The 17490-nt window shown below is 33.0% G+C and overlaps 1 protein-coding gene and 1 long non-coding RNA gene across 3 annotated transcripts in view; one reads left to right on the top strand and one right to left on the bottom strand.

Moving 5' to 3' along the window:
- Positions 1-17490, top strand: part of LOC141399696 (uncharacterized) — a 55083-nt gene that overhangs the window by 4963 nt on the left and 32630 nt on the right. The gene's annotated exons all lie outside the window — the stretch shown is intronic.
- Positions 1-17490, bottom strand: part of LOC141399689 (uncharacterized) — a 132512-nt gene that overhangs the window by 95678 nt on the left and 19344 nt on the right. For both annotated transcript variants that reach the window (XM_073978897.1, XM_073978898.1), the window contains one exon: positions 1588-1743. In XM_073978897.1, the coding sequence (XP_073834998.1) occupies positions 1588-1743 (156 nt within the window). The remainder of the gene's footprint in view (positions 1-1587; positions 1744-17490) is intronic.

The raw sequence follows: 17490 nt of genomic DNA, 5'->3' as shown, positions 1-17490 counted from the left end.
CTCATAGTTTTAGAAATATAATAATTTTTGAAACCGTATTCTAAAGCTTTAATACTTAGAAACCAAAAATGTATTTACGTTACCTTAGCCCGGATTACGTTTCGTTGCGTTTCTAAACGCTGGCAACATTTATTATCATATTAGACCTCGAATATTATTGCAGAAGGACGGCTATTAGCAACTTTCGTTCAAAATTCGAGAATAAATTGCCATAATTAATCATATCTATCACATTTTTCTTAAGTATTTGGAATGTTCGTCCAACTTTTTAATCATGCAAAATTTTTAATAAAATTGTCGTTATTCTTACATTTATCCACAGAACAGGCATTTCAGAAGAAGAAAAGAACAAAGATGAATGGTATTTTGTTTCAAAAATCCTTAAATACCACAAATATTGCCACAAACACAGGCGCCATCTATAAATTAAAAATTTGTTTTGTTATGTTTAAATATTTCTTCGTTATAGTAATTCCCATCAATTTTTTCACATTTGCATACAAAATATGGAATTGAAAAGGATTTTTTTAATTTTTAAGGGGTGTACGAATATGAACTTTGCATACTGTATATAAAAGACATGTGTACAAACATAACTGAAAAAAATGCGAAAATTTAACATACGTAACTCACGAAATTTTTGATTAGACTCGTATGTAGTTCCAAAGCTTGTGTTCAATTATATTTTGTTTAAAAAAAATCTTTAAATACCACAAATACATATATAGTGCTTCTAGGTGTACGAATACGAATTTTGCCACCCACACAGCCGCCATCTATAAATTAAAAAATTGTTATGTTTAAATCTTTCTTCGTTATAGTAATTTCCATTACTTTTTTCATATTTGTATACAAAATATGGAATTAATAACGATTTTATTAATTTTTGAGGTGTGTACCAATATGAACTTTGCATACTATATATAACAGACATGTGTAAAAAATGCGAAAATCGAACATACGTAACTCACGAAATTTTTTATCTACGAGATCTGATAAAAAATTTCGAGAGTTACGTATGTTCGATTTTCGCATTTTTTACAGTAGTTCCAAAGCTTGTGTTCAATTATATATTTGCATACAGTAACTTCAAAAAATTTCATAAAATGTTGATAATTAAAAAGTTTAAAATCATTTTGTGCTCGAGTTTTTTAGTGAATCTCATTATATGTAAGATTTTATCCGTTTAACAATAGAAAAGATCAGGAAAAAATAACCATATTCTGACATCGCAGCGTTATTTGGACCAGAAGTTTTGGACCATCAAATGTTTAAGCCTTTGAATTTTAAGAATTTTGATTTACTCTTGGAGGCAAAGTTCTTTTCATAAAGAACAACAATTTTAAACATAAAATCCAACAGACTCCCTCTTCAAAATCAAAATCGTCATGGTCAAATTTCGTTTATAATTTTCTTTTATATATTTTTATGTCCAATACAGATCTCTGAAAAATCTGTTAACTAGAGATGTCTCTGCTAATTTGTGTCTGGAATAAAATGTTCCAATATAACTTTCCAATTTATCCAAACTCCGTAAAAAATTTCTTAAAAATAAAACATTTATTTATGAATGGAATATATACTTACTCTTCTTGAACCTCTATGCCACTGTCATCCATATTTGCTTTATAGTCTCCTTCTGATCCAAATCCAAAGCTTGGCTCCACATGTTCAGACAATGGTGTGGGTGTCTCGAAAACTAATGTCTCAACCATGGAACCTTTGGAGGAACCAAATGATACTCTGAAATAAAAAAGTTTCAAAAATTAAATAACATATCATGATTAAAGTCGTGAGGGGCCGACTATATGATACCCAACACTACTGTGAATATGTAAAAAACGGAATAACTAGTTTCCCATCATTAATGAAGGAATCATCTCAAAAATTTGTTATATACAGTCCAACCTCGATTGACCGGGAATCGATTAACCGTAAACCTCCATTATCCGGGAATGAAAAACACATAATTTTTTGTTAATTTTACCCCGAGTAACAGCGACAATTTTTATGATCCGGTATTATAGAATTATATTCGACCAAATTTCAGTGCAAATTCAAAGTTACTGTTACCAGCATGAATATATTTGTATATGAAAAACAGTGTTACTGCATTATCCGGGAAAATCGATTACCCGTAATGCCTCCGGTACCGACCATTACGGATAATCGAGATTCGACTGTATATATAATGTGTTTAATACATCCAAATATTGAAACAGGTCATGCACAAACAACTTTGAAAAAATTTGAGTTATGTCACCCTTAGAGTAAATGAGCTGAGCTATATGGTCTGGTGGACTTTTTTGTTCAGTACAATCCTAGGAATCAGAAACGCGACGGGTCCCGTTAAGGTTTTCCCAGGAAAAACGAAGTTGTAAAACAAAAAAACGAAGTGACCCACAGGAACCAACGGTATTTCGTTGTCCATGAACCCCAACACGATAGAATTTTTGCAGCAGAACGCTTGAATATTTTTCTATAACTTTTGTAGCACAGTGTCATTTATCGATATTTTCCGAAAATGTTGCACTGGTCAAAACTGCATGAAGGAGCGTTCCAATGCTTTGGCGATGTACCAGAGAGTTCTTTATTATTGTCTTGGCGTAGTGTTGGATCGAAAATCTCAATGGTTTGGATGTTATATGCCAATATCCCCAGTATATTTGGACGAAATCCGTTTCAGACAATTTGGAGGGGGAGATTCATTCCCTTGGGCTGGTATCGTCCGTAAAATTAATGTTCTAAAAGAATTCACAATAAATCTTCGTTTAAGAAATTTTCGCTTGTTGTTTTTGTGGCAAACAAATGCTTAACAAAATAAATATTATTAAAACATTAGAATGTTTATCTTATTCGTGATATTATTTCAGAATAGCATATCGCGACATTTTCCCATTATAAAAACAACTTTGGCTGAGAAACTGCAACGGGCAGCAGCTATGTTAAAAGGATTACATAGATGCCCATTAAAGCATCCCAAAATGAAAACGAAAACAAAATCAGAACAAAAGAAATACAACAAAAATGTGTATTTTTGGCATGCATTTTTATCGTTAGTTTGGGCATGCACAAAGTTATTTGAACTTTAGAGAAATGTTTGTACGACCGACCGACCGACCGAAAGACCGATCAACAAGAGAGGTAATATGTTATTGTGTAAATAGGTAAAAATAGAGATGGAGAATTAAGAAAGGCGACGCACAAAATGACAACAAGGCGCAAGTATTCACTTTCAATTACCAATGATGAAATCCAATTCAATTTTTTAGTGGAATATACAGGTTTTGGTCTATTACATTGTGGAAAGTGGAAAACAAGGAAATTCATATGGGAACATTCAAAAATATTTGGTTGAAACTAAGGTTCGACGTTTGAAAAGTGATGAAGTGTTAAACATTATAGCATTTTTTCTCAATAAATGTATCTGGGCTGGACCACAATAAAACCCATTAAAATTTGGTGATGACTTTTACACAACCTCGTTTCCCTATATCATATTTTGATGAGATTTTATTGAAAATTAGATAAAATCTAACATCAATATATTCAATAAAAAAACCTCACGCACAAAATGATTTAAAAACCAGTAAGGAAAGGATCAAAGTCAGGCGGGGCCGACTATATATTACCCTACACCACTGTGAATATGTAAAATTATAGGGGAGATATATATATATATATATATATATATATATATATATATATATATATCTGATCTGATTTCGATATAATATGGTCTATTACTAGACCAAATTCTGTCACAAAAAATTCAAATCTAAACCAATTTCGATATAATTTGGTACATTTATTTTTAGACCTAATTCAGTCACACATTCCAAATTTCATCAAAATCAGATATATATAGGGTGTTTGGTGCAGCAAATACGTGAAATCTGCCGAAAATATATACAGTGCTGCTCTAAACATTTGCAACTCAGATGCCTATTTCACATTTAGACTATTTTTAAGAACATTTTATGTTTTCAAATATATTTATTTTTACAATTTGATTCTTTATTGACCCAACTTTCAAGATTTTAAAATGATTATTCAGTTCTTAACACTTATGTTACAGAAATGTGTGAAATGTCGGAGGATCACGTGTTTTAGCCTGCTCAAAACATATGCAACTCCGTGGTTCGTATATTTATTACCAAATTTTTGTTGAGTTTTTTGTATTGTTTGGAATAAGATGGTTTTTAATCAGAAGAAGGGGACAAAAAGCTTTCATGAGAAATACATTCTGTGCCACCTATGTTTAATTTTGACAGACAAGTACGCCGAAAACAAGACATTTCTAATTTTTTAATAAAAACAAAAGTTATGGTCCGAAATTTGTATCAAAGATATGAAAAATGTTTATTTCTGAAAATTGTGGATCCAACTAAGTCTAGAAATAAATATAAAAACTAGACAATATTTAAAATTGAGCTGTATACCGCGTAAAAAGTACTAAAATTGCGATAAGATGGGAAGGAGGTGAACGTACAACTAGGTCTACTGCAGGGGATAATCAAATAATGATGCGAATTATTAAGCAGATCCCTCAGATAGACATCAACAGACGTTAAATTAGGGGTAACATCGATAAAACTATACAAAACCCTCTGATTCATACCATAGATACCGGTGTACCAATATGGCAAATTTTAGGAAAACAGTAATTTCTAGGAAAAGTTCAATTTTTCATATAAATTTTGCAAAAAATGTTTGGAATTGATTTTGAAGTTATAAAAACGGGTATTTTTCTTCGACTTAAATCAATATTTGAGTTACATGACTTGAAAAAATGTACTTGATCACCAAGTCGAATAATAATCGAATTTGTCCCCTTATATAAAAAAGTTGACCCAAAAGGAAGATGGTGTTTTATATCGACCTGTAGTGCGATTCCGTAACTCCTTAACGACAGAATTAACGACGAATGTCGGTAGTTAACGATAATTTTCGGTAAGTGCTATTCTGTAACCAATTTTAACGATTTTTGTCGGTAAATTTTGTCGTTAATTACCGAAAATTATTGTTAAGTTAACAACCAAAAAAAAGTTGTAGTTAAGTCTTAACGACAGTACATTATTGCAATATGTTGCTGATTTCTTTTAACAAATGCGTTTTTATTTGAACATATGTTATGTTAATAAGAAGGGTATACAAGATAAATTCCGCCTTATTGAGAAAAAATCTTCTTAAGTCATTAACATAAGGGTTAACTATGTAGGATACATGGGCAGCTCCGCCACTGTTGCTCTTTCATCAGCGCCGATTTTATTGAAGCTACATAAAGATCTTCAAAGGGAGATTTTTAGATCTTCGAGGGTCTTGGACGGTCTTTATGTAGCATCAATCAAATCGGTACTGCCGAATCTCATTTTACAATACATATCAAGGCTATGCTAATATTTGTCTTTATTTTTAAAGAGGGAAAACGTTAGCTAAAGTTTTAAAAGAACTCAAGTGTGGAATTTTATATAAGTCCTACACCAATGCGCTTAACACAATCTTTCTAGGAGACTTTCGTTGACTTTAATGCCGTATTGAGGCCAAAACGTGTATAGTGTTCTTATAACCTACTTTGTTCTGTGGTATTCTTATAGGTTTAAACTCAGCATCACTAACAATAAGAATGCTAAAAATGGCGTATAAGTTCGGATTTCCGAACTTTTCATACTCTCCACTTTGAGAAATTATGTTTAATGTGGGCGTGAGATGAAGATCTGAATATATAAACTCAAATGACGATAACGTGGATCCACGAAAATCACTGAAGGGACAGGCTTAAGTCATGTTATATTTTAAAGTTCAATCTTCATGTAGTTCTTCTTTTTATGCGCTATTCAGAATTTGCTATCAAAGCGCCACAATTCAAAATATGACCCTACCTTTGTAATTAGAAAAAAATAAATAAAACAGCGCTTTAAATACATACATATAGGATTCTACATTTATATTTTTATATCACACACACCTTTTGAGCAACGATTCTGATTACATATATCTTTTGAACATATACATATAATGCATCTTCTTTCACTGCAACACAGACGGTGTATACTTCCTGAGACTGCAGGCAAATTAGTTGGTCCACAAGACAAGTTCCTGTCCACTTAAAACACATAAATCGGAGATATTCTTTATTTTGCGTTGTGGTCCCTTTACGTGGAGATTAATGCAAAATATTCTGGAAAAAACACCAAAATCTATGATATGTATGTACTGTTCATTAATCTCCTAGAAGTACTGGCATACAAACTTGACGTTGAAGTTACCCTTGGGAAACGCATTGTTGGGATACTTGCAAACAACACCCATTGTAGGCACATTACTTCCAAAAAGAGATATGTTTTCTTCCTTACGCGTTTTGTCGTCTGTAGTTGCGAAGAAATAACATTTTCAACTTAAAAATACAATAATAAATATTAAAATATAATTTTGACAATTTGTCTTTCTATCGATATTCGTCGGTATGTGCTACCGATTTATACAATCGGTAACATAAAGTTACAGAATAACACATTCGTTAACTCAACCGAATATTTTCGTTAACTAACGATGTCGGTTCGTTATTAAAAAAAGTTACAGAATCGCACTACAGGTCCTAAACTGAACTTTTCCGAAATTTTGTGTGGGAGGTACCCGAAGGAGTGGACCGATTGAGTCCATATTGGAACCTCATCTAAGTTTGGTAGAAATTATGCATAATATGGACTAAATATGGACCCTACAAGAGTTATCGTGCGCACAAGTTTTGCGCCAATTTTTGAGCATTTGTGGGGGAGGTACCTGAAGGAGTGGACCTATATGGCCCATCTTCGAACCTAAATCGAATCTGGACAAAATATTTCGATACCCAAAATTTGAACCGAATCGATTGATCCGTTCGAGAGTTATCGTGCGTACCAGCCAGACAGACCGACAGACAGACAGACAGACGGACGGACATTGCTAGATCTACTCAAAATTGTCTGAAACGGATATCGTACAAACATACTTGGGGTCTAAAACCATTATTTCTATGAGGCACATTTTTGGTCGTATCAAAGTGTAAATACCCTCTTTAGCCTTAAGGCTGAGGGTATAAAAATGCAACTGCGCTTTTAAAAAAGATTAATGACGGTTTTATCACTTTTATTACTTTTAAATCACACACACAATAAAAACATCTTAAGAAATGCTTCTTTACTGGCATCCGTAGTCATCCAAAAGACACAGATCTGAGCCACATTCCTTCAAAAATCTGAATTGTTTCCTTCTTAAACGCTTTAGGGTTTGTACTCGCGACGAAATAATGTTTTCAGCTTCAAAATATATTTTAATTAATATTAAAATATAATATTTGACATTCCCTTCCCATCGATATTCGTCGGTATGAGTTAACGATTTCTACAACCGGTAACATAAAGTTACAGAATAGCACATTCGTTAACTCAACCCAATATTTTCGTTAACTACCGATGTCGGTTCGTTACTAAAAAAAGTTACGGAATCGCACTACTGGAGGTATTGTTGTGGACAGATATGGTACTAGAGGCATGAGGTCGAGATATTTATCGGATTTAAAAACTAACCAGACATATAATATGTCGAAATCGCACCACGTACACACCACAGATGTCGTATAAGAGAGCTTTTTGGCATAATACCGCCACTAAACGTATGTATAACCACGTAAAACTAGCAATTTTTTGCAAATATTTTTTGTGATCTTTTCGGACTCGATCAGCTTAAGTGATCTGAATTCATATAAAAGGTTCCGGGACATTAAAATGGACTCTACACTATAAAATATCTAATAAAATTTTTGTATTTAATAATTATCCTTAGAGACAAGATTCAAAAGGATATATTAATTTATTTAGTTACCTGAACCTTTATGATATGTCCAGATAATAAATAAAAGGTTAAACTCACAATATATTATCAAAACACAAATCATATCTTCAGATTTTGAATCAAATTTTCTAAGTTGCATATGTTTTGAGCAGGACCAAAAGTGAGTCCGAGCTTTGTTTCGTGTATTTTTGTAAAATAAGTGCAATTATTGCCAATTCTTTTTTAAATCTTTAAAAAGGGGTCAATAAACAATCAACCTACAAAAATATTTGCATTTCAAATCCATAAATTGCCTCAGAACCATATAAAAAGTGAAGTAGTCATTCCAGTTGCAAATGTTTTGAGCAGCACTGTATGGGAGCTGTATCCAAATCTGAACCGAATTCGATATAATTTGGCACATTTATTTTTAGACCAAATTCAGTCACACATTCCATATTTCATCGACATCAATCATAGCTTGTTTGATACACCAAATACGTGCAATCGGCGGAAAATATATATGGGAGCTATATCCAAATCTGAACAGGTTTTCACCAAAAGCAATAGCGTTCTTCTTCTTCCGCAATTTTCAGCTGAGTCGGATAATAAATGCGACCTGTATGACGTGTGCGAACGGACGGACGGAAGGACATGCATAAATCGATTCCGAATGTGATTCTATATACACCAAGACCTCGTTTGGCGTCGTTTCACTTTGCTTGTTTTCGAAGTTGCGTTGTTGTCATTAGTTGTTGTTGTTGTAACAGTGTTTGTTATTATGTTTGTATATTCGTTCTTCTGTTCAATCTGGCTCTGGGTCTATCTCCAGTTCCAGAAAAGTGGCTGCTTCGTTGGGATGTAACCACAGATCCACTGGAGTTAGATGAGTAGGTTTGGCTGGGCAGTTGAAAAGGTGTTTTGTGTCGTGCGGGCCCATGCCATACTGGGCAGATGTCTTGCACGGCGCACAATGTCGCGAGTTCATATTAACTGTGGCCAAAAATAGAAGGAGTTGTCGTAGGTGCATCAATTTTGGTACATGTACCTATTATTGACTTACGATCTTCAGGACAAAAAATTGGGTTGGTCGGTCCACGTTTTGATATAGCGCCCATAGAACCGTACCTCCCGATTTTCGGTATTTTGAATGTTTTAGTCACAATGACCAACCGAAAGTATTCAAATTTTGTGGTTAGTCTTCGGCAGAGGTATCAAACATTCCAACAGAGAATTGTTCCAACGTTTTGATATAGCCCCCATACAACGGTAGCTCCCGATTATCGGTATTTTGAAGATTTTAGCCTCATTATTACACCGAAATTGCTGAAATGTGGTATTTAGTCTTCGTAGAGGGCATTATACCTTTACCTTGAAATTTGTCTGCATAGGTTCACGCCTTCATATAACCCCCATAGAACGATACCTCCCGATTTTCGGTATTTTGGAGGTTTTAGCCTGATTATCACACCGAAATGGCTGAAAATTGGTATTAAGTCTCCGTTGGGGGACTTATAACCTTCCACCAGAAATATGTCGGTATAGGTCCTCGTCTTCCTATAGCCCCCATAGAACCGTGCCTCCTCATTTTCGGTATTTTGAGTGTTATGAAATTTGGTGTTTAGTCTTCATATTGTTTGTGAGCATATTGAATATATCAAACTCTTGTCATTATATATGAGAAATTTTCTTTAAAAAATTTTTTTGACCGATTAGTGGTCAAAAAACGGTAAATTTTTTGTAAAAAATCGAATTTTGATTCTCGCTGTTTACAATTTTTTTAAAAATTGATATTTTTAAAATTCTCTCGTTTTAAAGCAAGATTATTAGGTACTTAATAAGCCCACAAAAATATATGATGATCGGTTCATTCGTTTTCGCGCTATAGCCAATACCGCAAAACTATTTGTTAAAAAAGGGGGTATCCTCATAGTGAGGTGGTCATTGAAAAAGAGAAATGACATATTCGTCTGCAAATGACATATTCGTCTGCAGCTGGGACCTCTATATATTTGAAGTACTCACTTTTTACTACTTATACAGCAAAAAATATCGATATACACTTTTATACCACTTGTTTCCCACTCCACTCAATTTAAAATTTGCTTCAGAAAATCAATAAACTTAGTAATACATGTTTGGGTAAATGTAAACACCATATAATTAATATTTACATGCAAACAAAAGTGTAGCCAAGTTTATTACATCCCAAGAGAACTTAGGAACAATTTTTGCAGCGATCGTTACTTTTAAATTTTAAATATTAACGCATAATATAATTTATTAATTTTAGAAAAAAAAAAACACACAAAAATACGTATTAACTAAAATTGTCGGATTTAAATCCTCATATAGCAAAAACTACTTCACGTATCAGTACCAAAATTCAGATTCTTCTTAATTAATATGTCTTCTATCACTCCCCATCAATAAATTTGTTCAACGAAGTCTTTAGTTTTTACCATTTTTGGCCACGGTCGTGACACTGCGCCGCACAGTCGAGTTTCCGCCCAATAAGAATTTAGGCGACTGCAATATCCCGAGCGTAGTTGAGCCAAAACTACTCTAGTTTGTCGTGGCAGCTGACGCTCCTCAGCTGCAATAGATGGGGGATGTATTTCGAGGACTTTATTCACACTATAATTGCTTAAGGCCTTGACAACTGCATCCGTGTGAATACTATTTAAACCTGCTCGATACGCTTGTTGATCTAGGGGTTCTCTCCTGTATCGTTGGACCTCTCCCTCTAGAGCATGGATAGCTTTCCTGATCTGCCTGTGTTCTTACATAAATTATATGCATAAGTTATTAAAAAAGTAGAATTTGAAAATATGTACAGTACATTAACACGTTCGCGGACGCAAAAAAACTCAAAGAAGTGCAAAACATGACACCCATTTTTTTCGAAATTAGTTTTTTTTTTTTTGCATTTATTAATTAATTATTAATATTATTATAATTTTCTTATTTATTTTATTCTGGATATTTATGAAATTAGTCGTATCATGTACATTAATCACAAAAACTTACGATTGTATACAAGTGAATGACTAAAAATTGAGTTTGCATGTGAATGCTATCGCATTCACGTCATCTAGCATCACCATGAAAATGAATGCTATAGCATTCACGTTCGCGAACGTGTTAAAATTCTGACTATTTGAAGTCTGAGATCAATGACATCATCGGAATCATTTATTTCTATTGACAAAAAGGTGTAAAAGCTCGTTTTTCAAAATAATAGGAGCGCCCATACAAAAAAAAAAAAAGAAATATGTCAAAAATATGGTTAAACTTACCCATTTTGGTTTATTTAAAATTTGTTTAACATTGTTGACATACCAACAGTTAATTCATCAGCAGAAATGTGACAATCTGCTTTAAATTATTTACTGTTTACACCAACATTATAAATCGTGTTTAAAGTTTTTGTTCAAAAAAATAGGAGTGTGGAAGAAAAAGGACGATGAAAATAGTTTTAGTTGAGTTTAGGATCAAAATTGTCAATATTTTAGTTAACAGTAGTAAATCCAATAGATTTTATAAGATTTGATTGTTGTTTGAAAACAAATGTCCTTTGGAGGTAGCCAAAAAACAGGCGATGTCCTTGTAGAAATTTTTTCCATAAATTGAGCACTTATTGGGCAACTCAATGGATTTTGTAGACAAAAGCTTTAGCGATTAGATTTGTTTGATGCTATGGATGTTATCTCTAACAATATATAATGATTGGTATTCCATAAATTTGTGTATTTTGATCCTTGATCCAAGTTTAAGACAGTTTACATTAGCCCTTAAGGTAAGGATCGGCCAAAAAAGCGTATCTATAAGGCGTTTATTCCCCAACCAAATAATATTTGGAAGTCCTTAGGGTGCTAACCTTGTGTATGCAATCAATTTCGCTTCTATTCAAAAAATGTTTAAAACGTGAACGGTTGAAATGTACTTTGAACCATTTAGTGATAGGCAGGCTGGGATTGCACTATGGTTGGTATACGCCGTAATATATTTTTCAATATAAACTTACGTTTTTCACTCAAAAATACTTCAATTAGGTTAGTTTCATTAGAAAACTGTTTATTATACCATGCGAAACCTAATAAAAATAATCTTAGGCCAACTTCAAAAGTTTGTCTTTAAAGTTTCCTTCTCAACAAAGCGTTTTGAATAATGTCTCATATGTGCCAATCATCCAATTATTCAAACATGAACCATATAATCAATTCTGCGTGCAGTTAAGATGCTAAGGACCTCAAAACATCACTTGGTCGAGAAATTAATGCCTTATAGATACGCTTTTTTAACCGATCCTTACGTAAAGAGTTAATGAAAACCGGCTTTAACTTGGTTCAAGGATCAAAATACACGAATTTCCGGGATACCGATCATTATATATTGTTCGAGATAACAGCCAGAGCATAAAAAAAACCCTAATCACTAAAGTTCTGTCTACTCCTATTATTTTGAACACACCTGTAACTACAAGTGGTGTCATAAGACTCGCTGTTAGGACTCTTCTGTAAAAAGTAGATCTCATAACATTGAGCTAATATCATTGAAATGAGATAAGTATCAATTTTTCCTTCGGTGATGTTTTTGGGAAAATATATAACCTAGCCATGGCACAATTACCAAGGTAGTTGGTGTCGTAAAATTTTGAATATGTTATGTCAAAATTTTCTTTATTTTGTTAGGGAAATTAAAACAAAAATAATTTGTTAATAAAGGGATTTGACACTTCATATTCGAAGAGCTGGTGTGATACCACTACATTGGGTAATTGTGCCATGAACCTAGCCTAAAATTTCGAATGATTTTAAACTACATGTTTTGTTAGCCAGAAATTGAATAGCATTATGGGAATAATTCGTATTTTCTATTATTTTTTTAGAAAAGCCTTGACTTATTTACCAAATGAAATTTAGAACCACTTTTCTGGACTATAGTCAACCATTTCGTCTGCTAGAATAGTAAATTGGTTAATGAATAGTTTAAACGATTTTGGACATTTTGCCATTCTTCTATTGCAGAGTTGTATGTTTAGATATTAACTCGTTTCTTAGCAAACTTATGACCTGATTCACAAACTTAGAATATATTATTCTTATCTGTCACATTTTTTGAAATTTTAGGATAGGTGGTTGGACAGAAGAACCCTTCGAAAACTCACAACAAAATTATTTTCTAAAAAGTTTGTATTGAAAAAGTGAATTCTACCGAAGTCCCACACACCCAACCAATATGCTATGATCGTTTCGCTTGTGGTTTAATTCAGCTCATCAGTCATATCGGATGTGAATGGCTAGAAGACAAAGGCTGATTTTGATAACTTCTATTTATACAACAACAAATTTGCAGATATGAAGTAGTTTTGAAGCCTTTTTCTTACCAATGCAAACTTGTGTCTTGTCTAGATTCATTTCAATACAAACTCCTTCATTTCAATGCAAACTCCTTAGCTCGATTAAAATTCAATTAATTAAAAACTTTCATAAATAATGACCTTCGTCCTAATAAGACAACAATAAATACAAATTATTTTAATTTTGGCTTTGAAGACAGTTGCATTCAAATCATATTCAACACTTCGAATTATTTTACGTTTGCCAGTACCACTCTTCGAGCACAACTTCAAAAAATATGAATTATTTTTGCTTACAACGAATTAATTTTTCATATATCTATTTTATCAATAAAAAACCAAATTACTATACTAAACAATAAAATTAATTAACTTAAATAACTCAATGTAGAAGAAGAGGAATGAGTGTCCGGATTATCGAGGTAAAAAAATTGCCGTGTGTCCGGATTACTGAGTCTACAGTGTAAATATTTTCAGTGTTCGGATTACCGCGTTGCACTATAGGTCGAACAGCCCATTTTACTGGCCAAAAGTCAGATTTCGCACTTTGTATTTTCACTTATTTTGTGTAACTTTCTTGTAAGAAACACTTCAAATATAATAAAAATAAATTTTATTTTTGTATAACAAATTATACCGTTACATGACAGGCTGCCAAATATGTATTATCCAAATATCTTTAAAAACTTGTTAACGAAATATGTTTACTTGTATACGTTCAGGGTGAAACAAAATCACAATATTAGCATAAGTAACGATTTGATTATAAAGTATTCGATATCTATTTATCAAAAATGCCCTCCTATCATCATTTATGTTTATAAATAGTTATTACTATTAAATGGGTGTTAACTTTGAATTTTCGAAGAAAGAAAAACATTTTGAGGTTATGTACGCTTTTAAAGTCTCGGCAACGTTCGGCAATGAAAGTGAAAATTGAAATTGGTTCATTAATTCGTGCCGAATGCAGAAAATTTTATGTGATTTTGCGTAAATTTGCTCGACAAGAATTATACAACTTTTTTTGGGTTACCATATTTTCCGTAATATTGATTTTTTGAAGTCAGGGTTAAACCTCTTACCAAATAATGTTAGCCAAATTGGAGTCTACAGCATTCTGCTGTATTCTAAAGTCAAATTATTTACAAATCTTTTATAAATATATACAGTTATAGTCAAAATATGTCACATCATATTGTGGGATTTTCAAGGTAATAATTTTAAGGCATATTCACATTAAAACTAAAACGAAACACAGCAAAAAAGCTTCAATTCTGTAAACAAATAAGAGACCAGTTGTGTATTTGGTCCATAAAGGGTTAATTTTTTGGCCCACGTTGTTCCATTTTTCTCCCTGAATCTAAAAACGCTATATTAACTTAAACCAAATACTTGTTTTAACTTTAAAATATAAAGACTATACTGTACATATTTATTTCGTATAAAGAGTTTGTTTCAAAATACGTGGAATCTGTAGGTACCGTGATTTTTAGTAACAAATTTCTGATTAATAGAGAACACGAACTATTAAATTACGTTAAACTAAGCTTGGAAGAAATGTTTGAAAAAGTTTGAAAGTTATCTTGCACACTATTGCCGGTAGGGGGTTTTTGAGCTTTTGGGTCATTATCCCACGAAGAATGAACATACCCAGGAAAAATTGTAACGTTGTTACAAGCTTCTGCGAAAAAATTAAATAGAACCGCGACGAGTCCTCAAACTGCACTTTTCCCCAATTTTGTGTGGGAGGTACCCGAAGGACGAGACCGATGATATAGTCCATATTCGAAACCGATCTATATATGGAAGGAATAATACGATGTGCAAAGTTTGGACCAATACAATATAATTCATTTTCTTTCTTCGATCTTTCACGTTCGGCCACATTGTTAAATAAACGTAAACCACATCCTCGTTACATTGCTGCAATTTATTTATTTTCATGTCAACTCATCCACCAAAAGATGAAAACAAAAAGAAAGAGAAAGATTCGTTAAACTACTTCATTCTCGGAACTATTTAGAATGAGGGAAATAAAAAGAACGAGGAACGAGGAAGATGCATTGAACTATATCGGTCTCGGAACTATTTGGAATGAAGGAAATAGAAAGAACGATGAAAGAAAAAGATTCATTGTACTATATTGTTCTCGGAACTATTTGGAACTATGGAACTATATTAAGGAACTAGTTCCTTTTGGAAAAGGAACTAGAAAGATCGATCCGCTCCAGAAACTATATTGCCCAACTCTAGTCTAAAACCATTATTTCGATGAGCACACTTTTGGTCGTATCAAAGTGTACCTAAAGGATCTTCTTCTTTATTTGCCTATTCGTCATACGAATGTTGGCGACCATTACAATTACAAAGAAATAATGTATTTTAAATAAAAAATTCAAATAAATTCATAGATTTTTCACAATATCGGCAAATATGTCTCTGCTTCTGTCAGCACTAAGTAGGTGTCCCACGTCTTGTATTCCAGTCCATTCTTGAATATTCGCAATCCAACACAATTCCTTTCGGCCTTTAAGCGTTTGTTTTTCCTTCTATTCTTGATTTTATGATATCCTGCAAGAGCTTGTATTTTGAATTCCTCATGATATGTCCAAGGTAGGCAGTTTTTCGTCTTTCGATGTTTATCATTATCTCTCTATTTCGATTCATTTTTCGAAGCACTTCATTGTTTGGAACTAAGTCAATCCATGGTATTTTTAAAATTCGGCGGTAGATCCACATTTCGAAAGGTTTCTAATTTCGGTTGTTTTGTTTATTGTTGAAGATTCAATCTCATTTGATTGCTTGAGTTGGAGTATTCCCCCAATGGTTCAACTTCATTTATTACCTTCTATTACAGAGAGTAATGTTTTTCAAAACGAACTGACAGTGTTGCAAAATTTTAATGATCGCTACCAATATCATGTTTTTATTCCGGCGAAGGGAATTATCAATTGGCTTCTCAGTTTTTGAAATGATGCCTTTTGAGCGAAAAACCGAACTCTTTAAGTGCCTAGTATTCCCATATGAATGAGAATCACACTCACTTTTCGGCTTTTCCAAAGAAACACCAAAATCAAAATATTCTGCAACATGTCAGCACGTATCAACTAAGAATTCATCGAATTCTGTGAGTTGAAAAAAACATCAACACAGTTTCAGTTCGTTTCGAAAAACATTACTCTCTGTAATAGAGGGTAATAAATGAAGTTGAGCCATTGGGGGAATACGAGTACTCCAACTCAAGCAATCAAATGAGATTGAATCTTCAACAATAAACAAAACAAACAAAAAACAGCGGAGGCACGCGCAAGGGAACTTTGTTAAAACCAAAATTCCAACAACAACCTCGTGTTGATGTTTTTTTCAACTCACAGAATTCGATGAATTCTTAGTTGATACGTGCGGACATGTTGCAGAATATTTTGATTTTGGTGTTTCTTTGGAAAAGCCGAAAAGTGAGTATGATTCTCATTCATATGGGAATACTAGACACTTAAAGAGTTCGGGTTTTCGCTAAAAAGGCATCATTTCAAAAACTGAGAAGCCAATTGATAATTCCCTTCGCCGGGATGAAATCATGATATTGGTAGCGATCAGTAAAATTTTGCAACACTGTCAGTTCGTTTTGAAAAACATTACTCTCTGTAATAGAAGGTAATAAATGAATCAAATCAATCAAACGGATTCTAATTTCTTCACGTCTAATGATTTTATTGTCCATGCCTCCATAGCGTATAGTATGGTTGACCATATATATGCATTTAAAAATCTAAATTTAGTTTCAAGATTTATATCATGGCTGGAAAGAACTCTCTTGTATTTGAAAAACGAGTCTCTAGCAATTTCAGTATGCCTTTTTATTTCTTGGAGCAGTCCCATTCGTCATTCCGAGATATTTACTGTTTTTGACTCTTTCGATTGAGAAATTTGGTATTTTTAGGGAAATATTGTTGTGGTTATTCTTCCTGATCATAACCATATATTTTGTTTTTCCTGTGTTTATATTTAGTCCATATTGGTTGCTGCATGTCACCAATTTATCCATTAATACTTGCAGATTTTATATACTATTAGCTAGTATTGTAGTATCATCAGCGTATTGTATGTTATTGATGTATCTACCACCAATGAGTATACCTTTTGAAGTTTTATTGATTGATTCTTCGAAAATTTTGTCGGAGTATATATTAAACAGCAAAGGAGAAAATATACATCCTTGCCTGACGCCTCTTGATATTAGGATAGGTTCTGTGTTGTCTCCATCAATAGTAACATGTGCGGATTGATGCCAGTACAGATTTTTGATACATCGGATT

Source organism: Musca autumnalis, unplaced genomic scaffold, assembly GCF_047663935.1.
Source record: "Musca autumnalis isolate F117 unplaced genomic scaffold, ASM4766393v1 scaffold_3, whole genome shotgun sequence".
NCBI classification, from domain to species: Eukaryota; Metazoa; Arthropoda; class Insecta; order Diptera; family Muscidae; genus Musca; species Musca autumnalis.
Note: the sequence above shows the minus strand (reverse complement) of the source record. Positions and strands in the feature narration are given on the sequence as shown.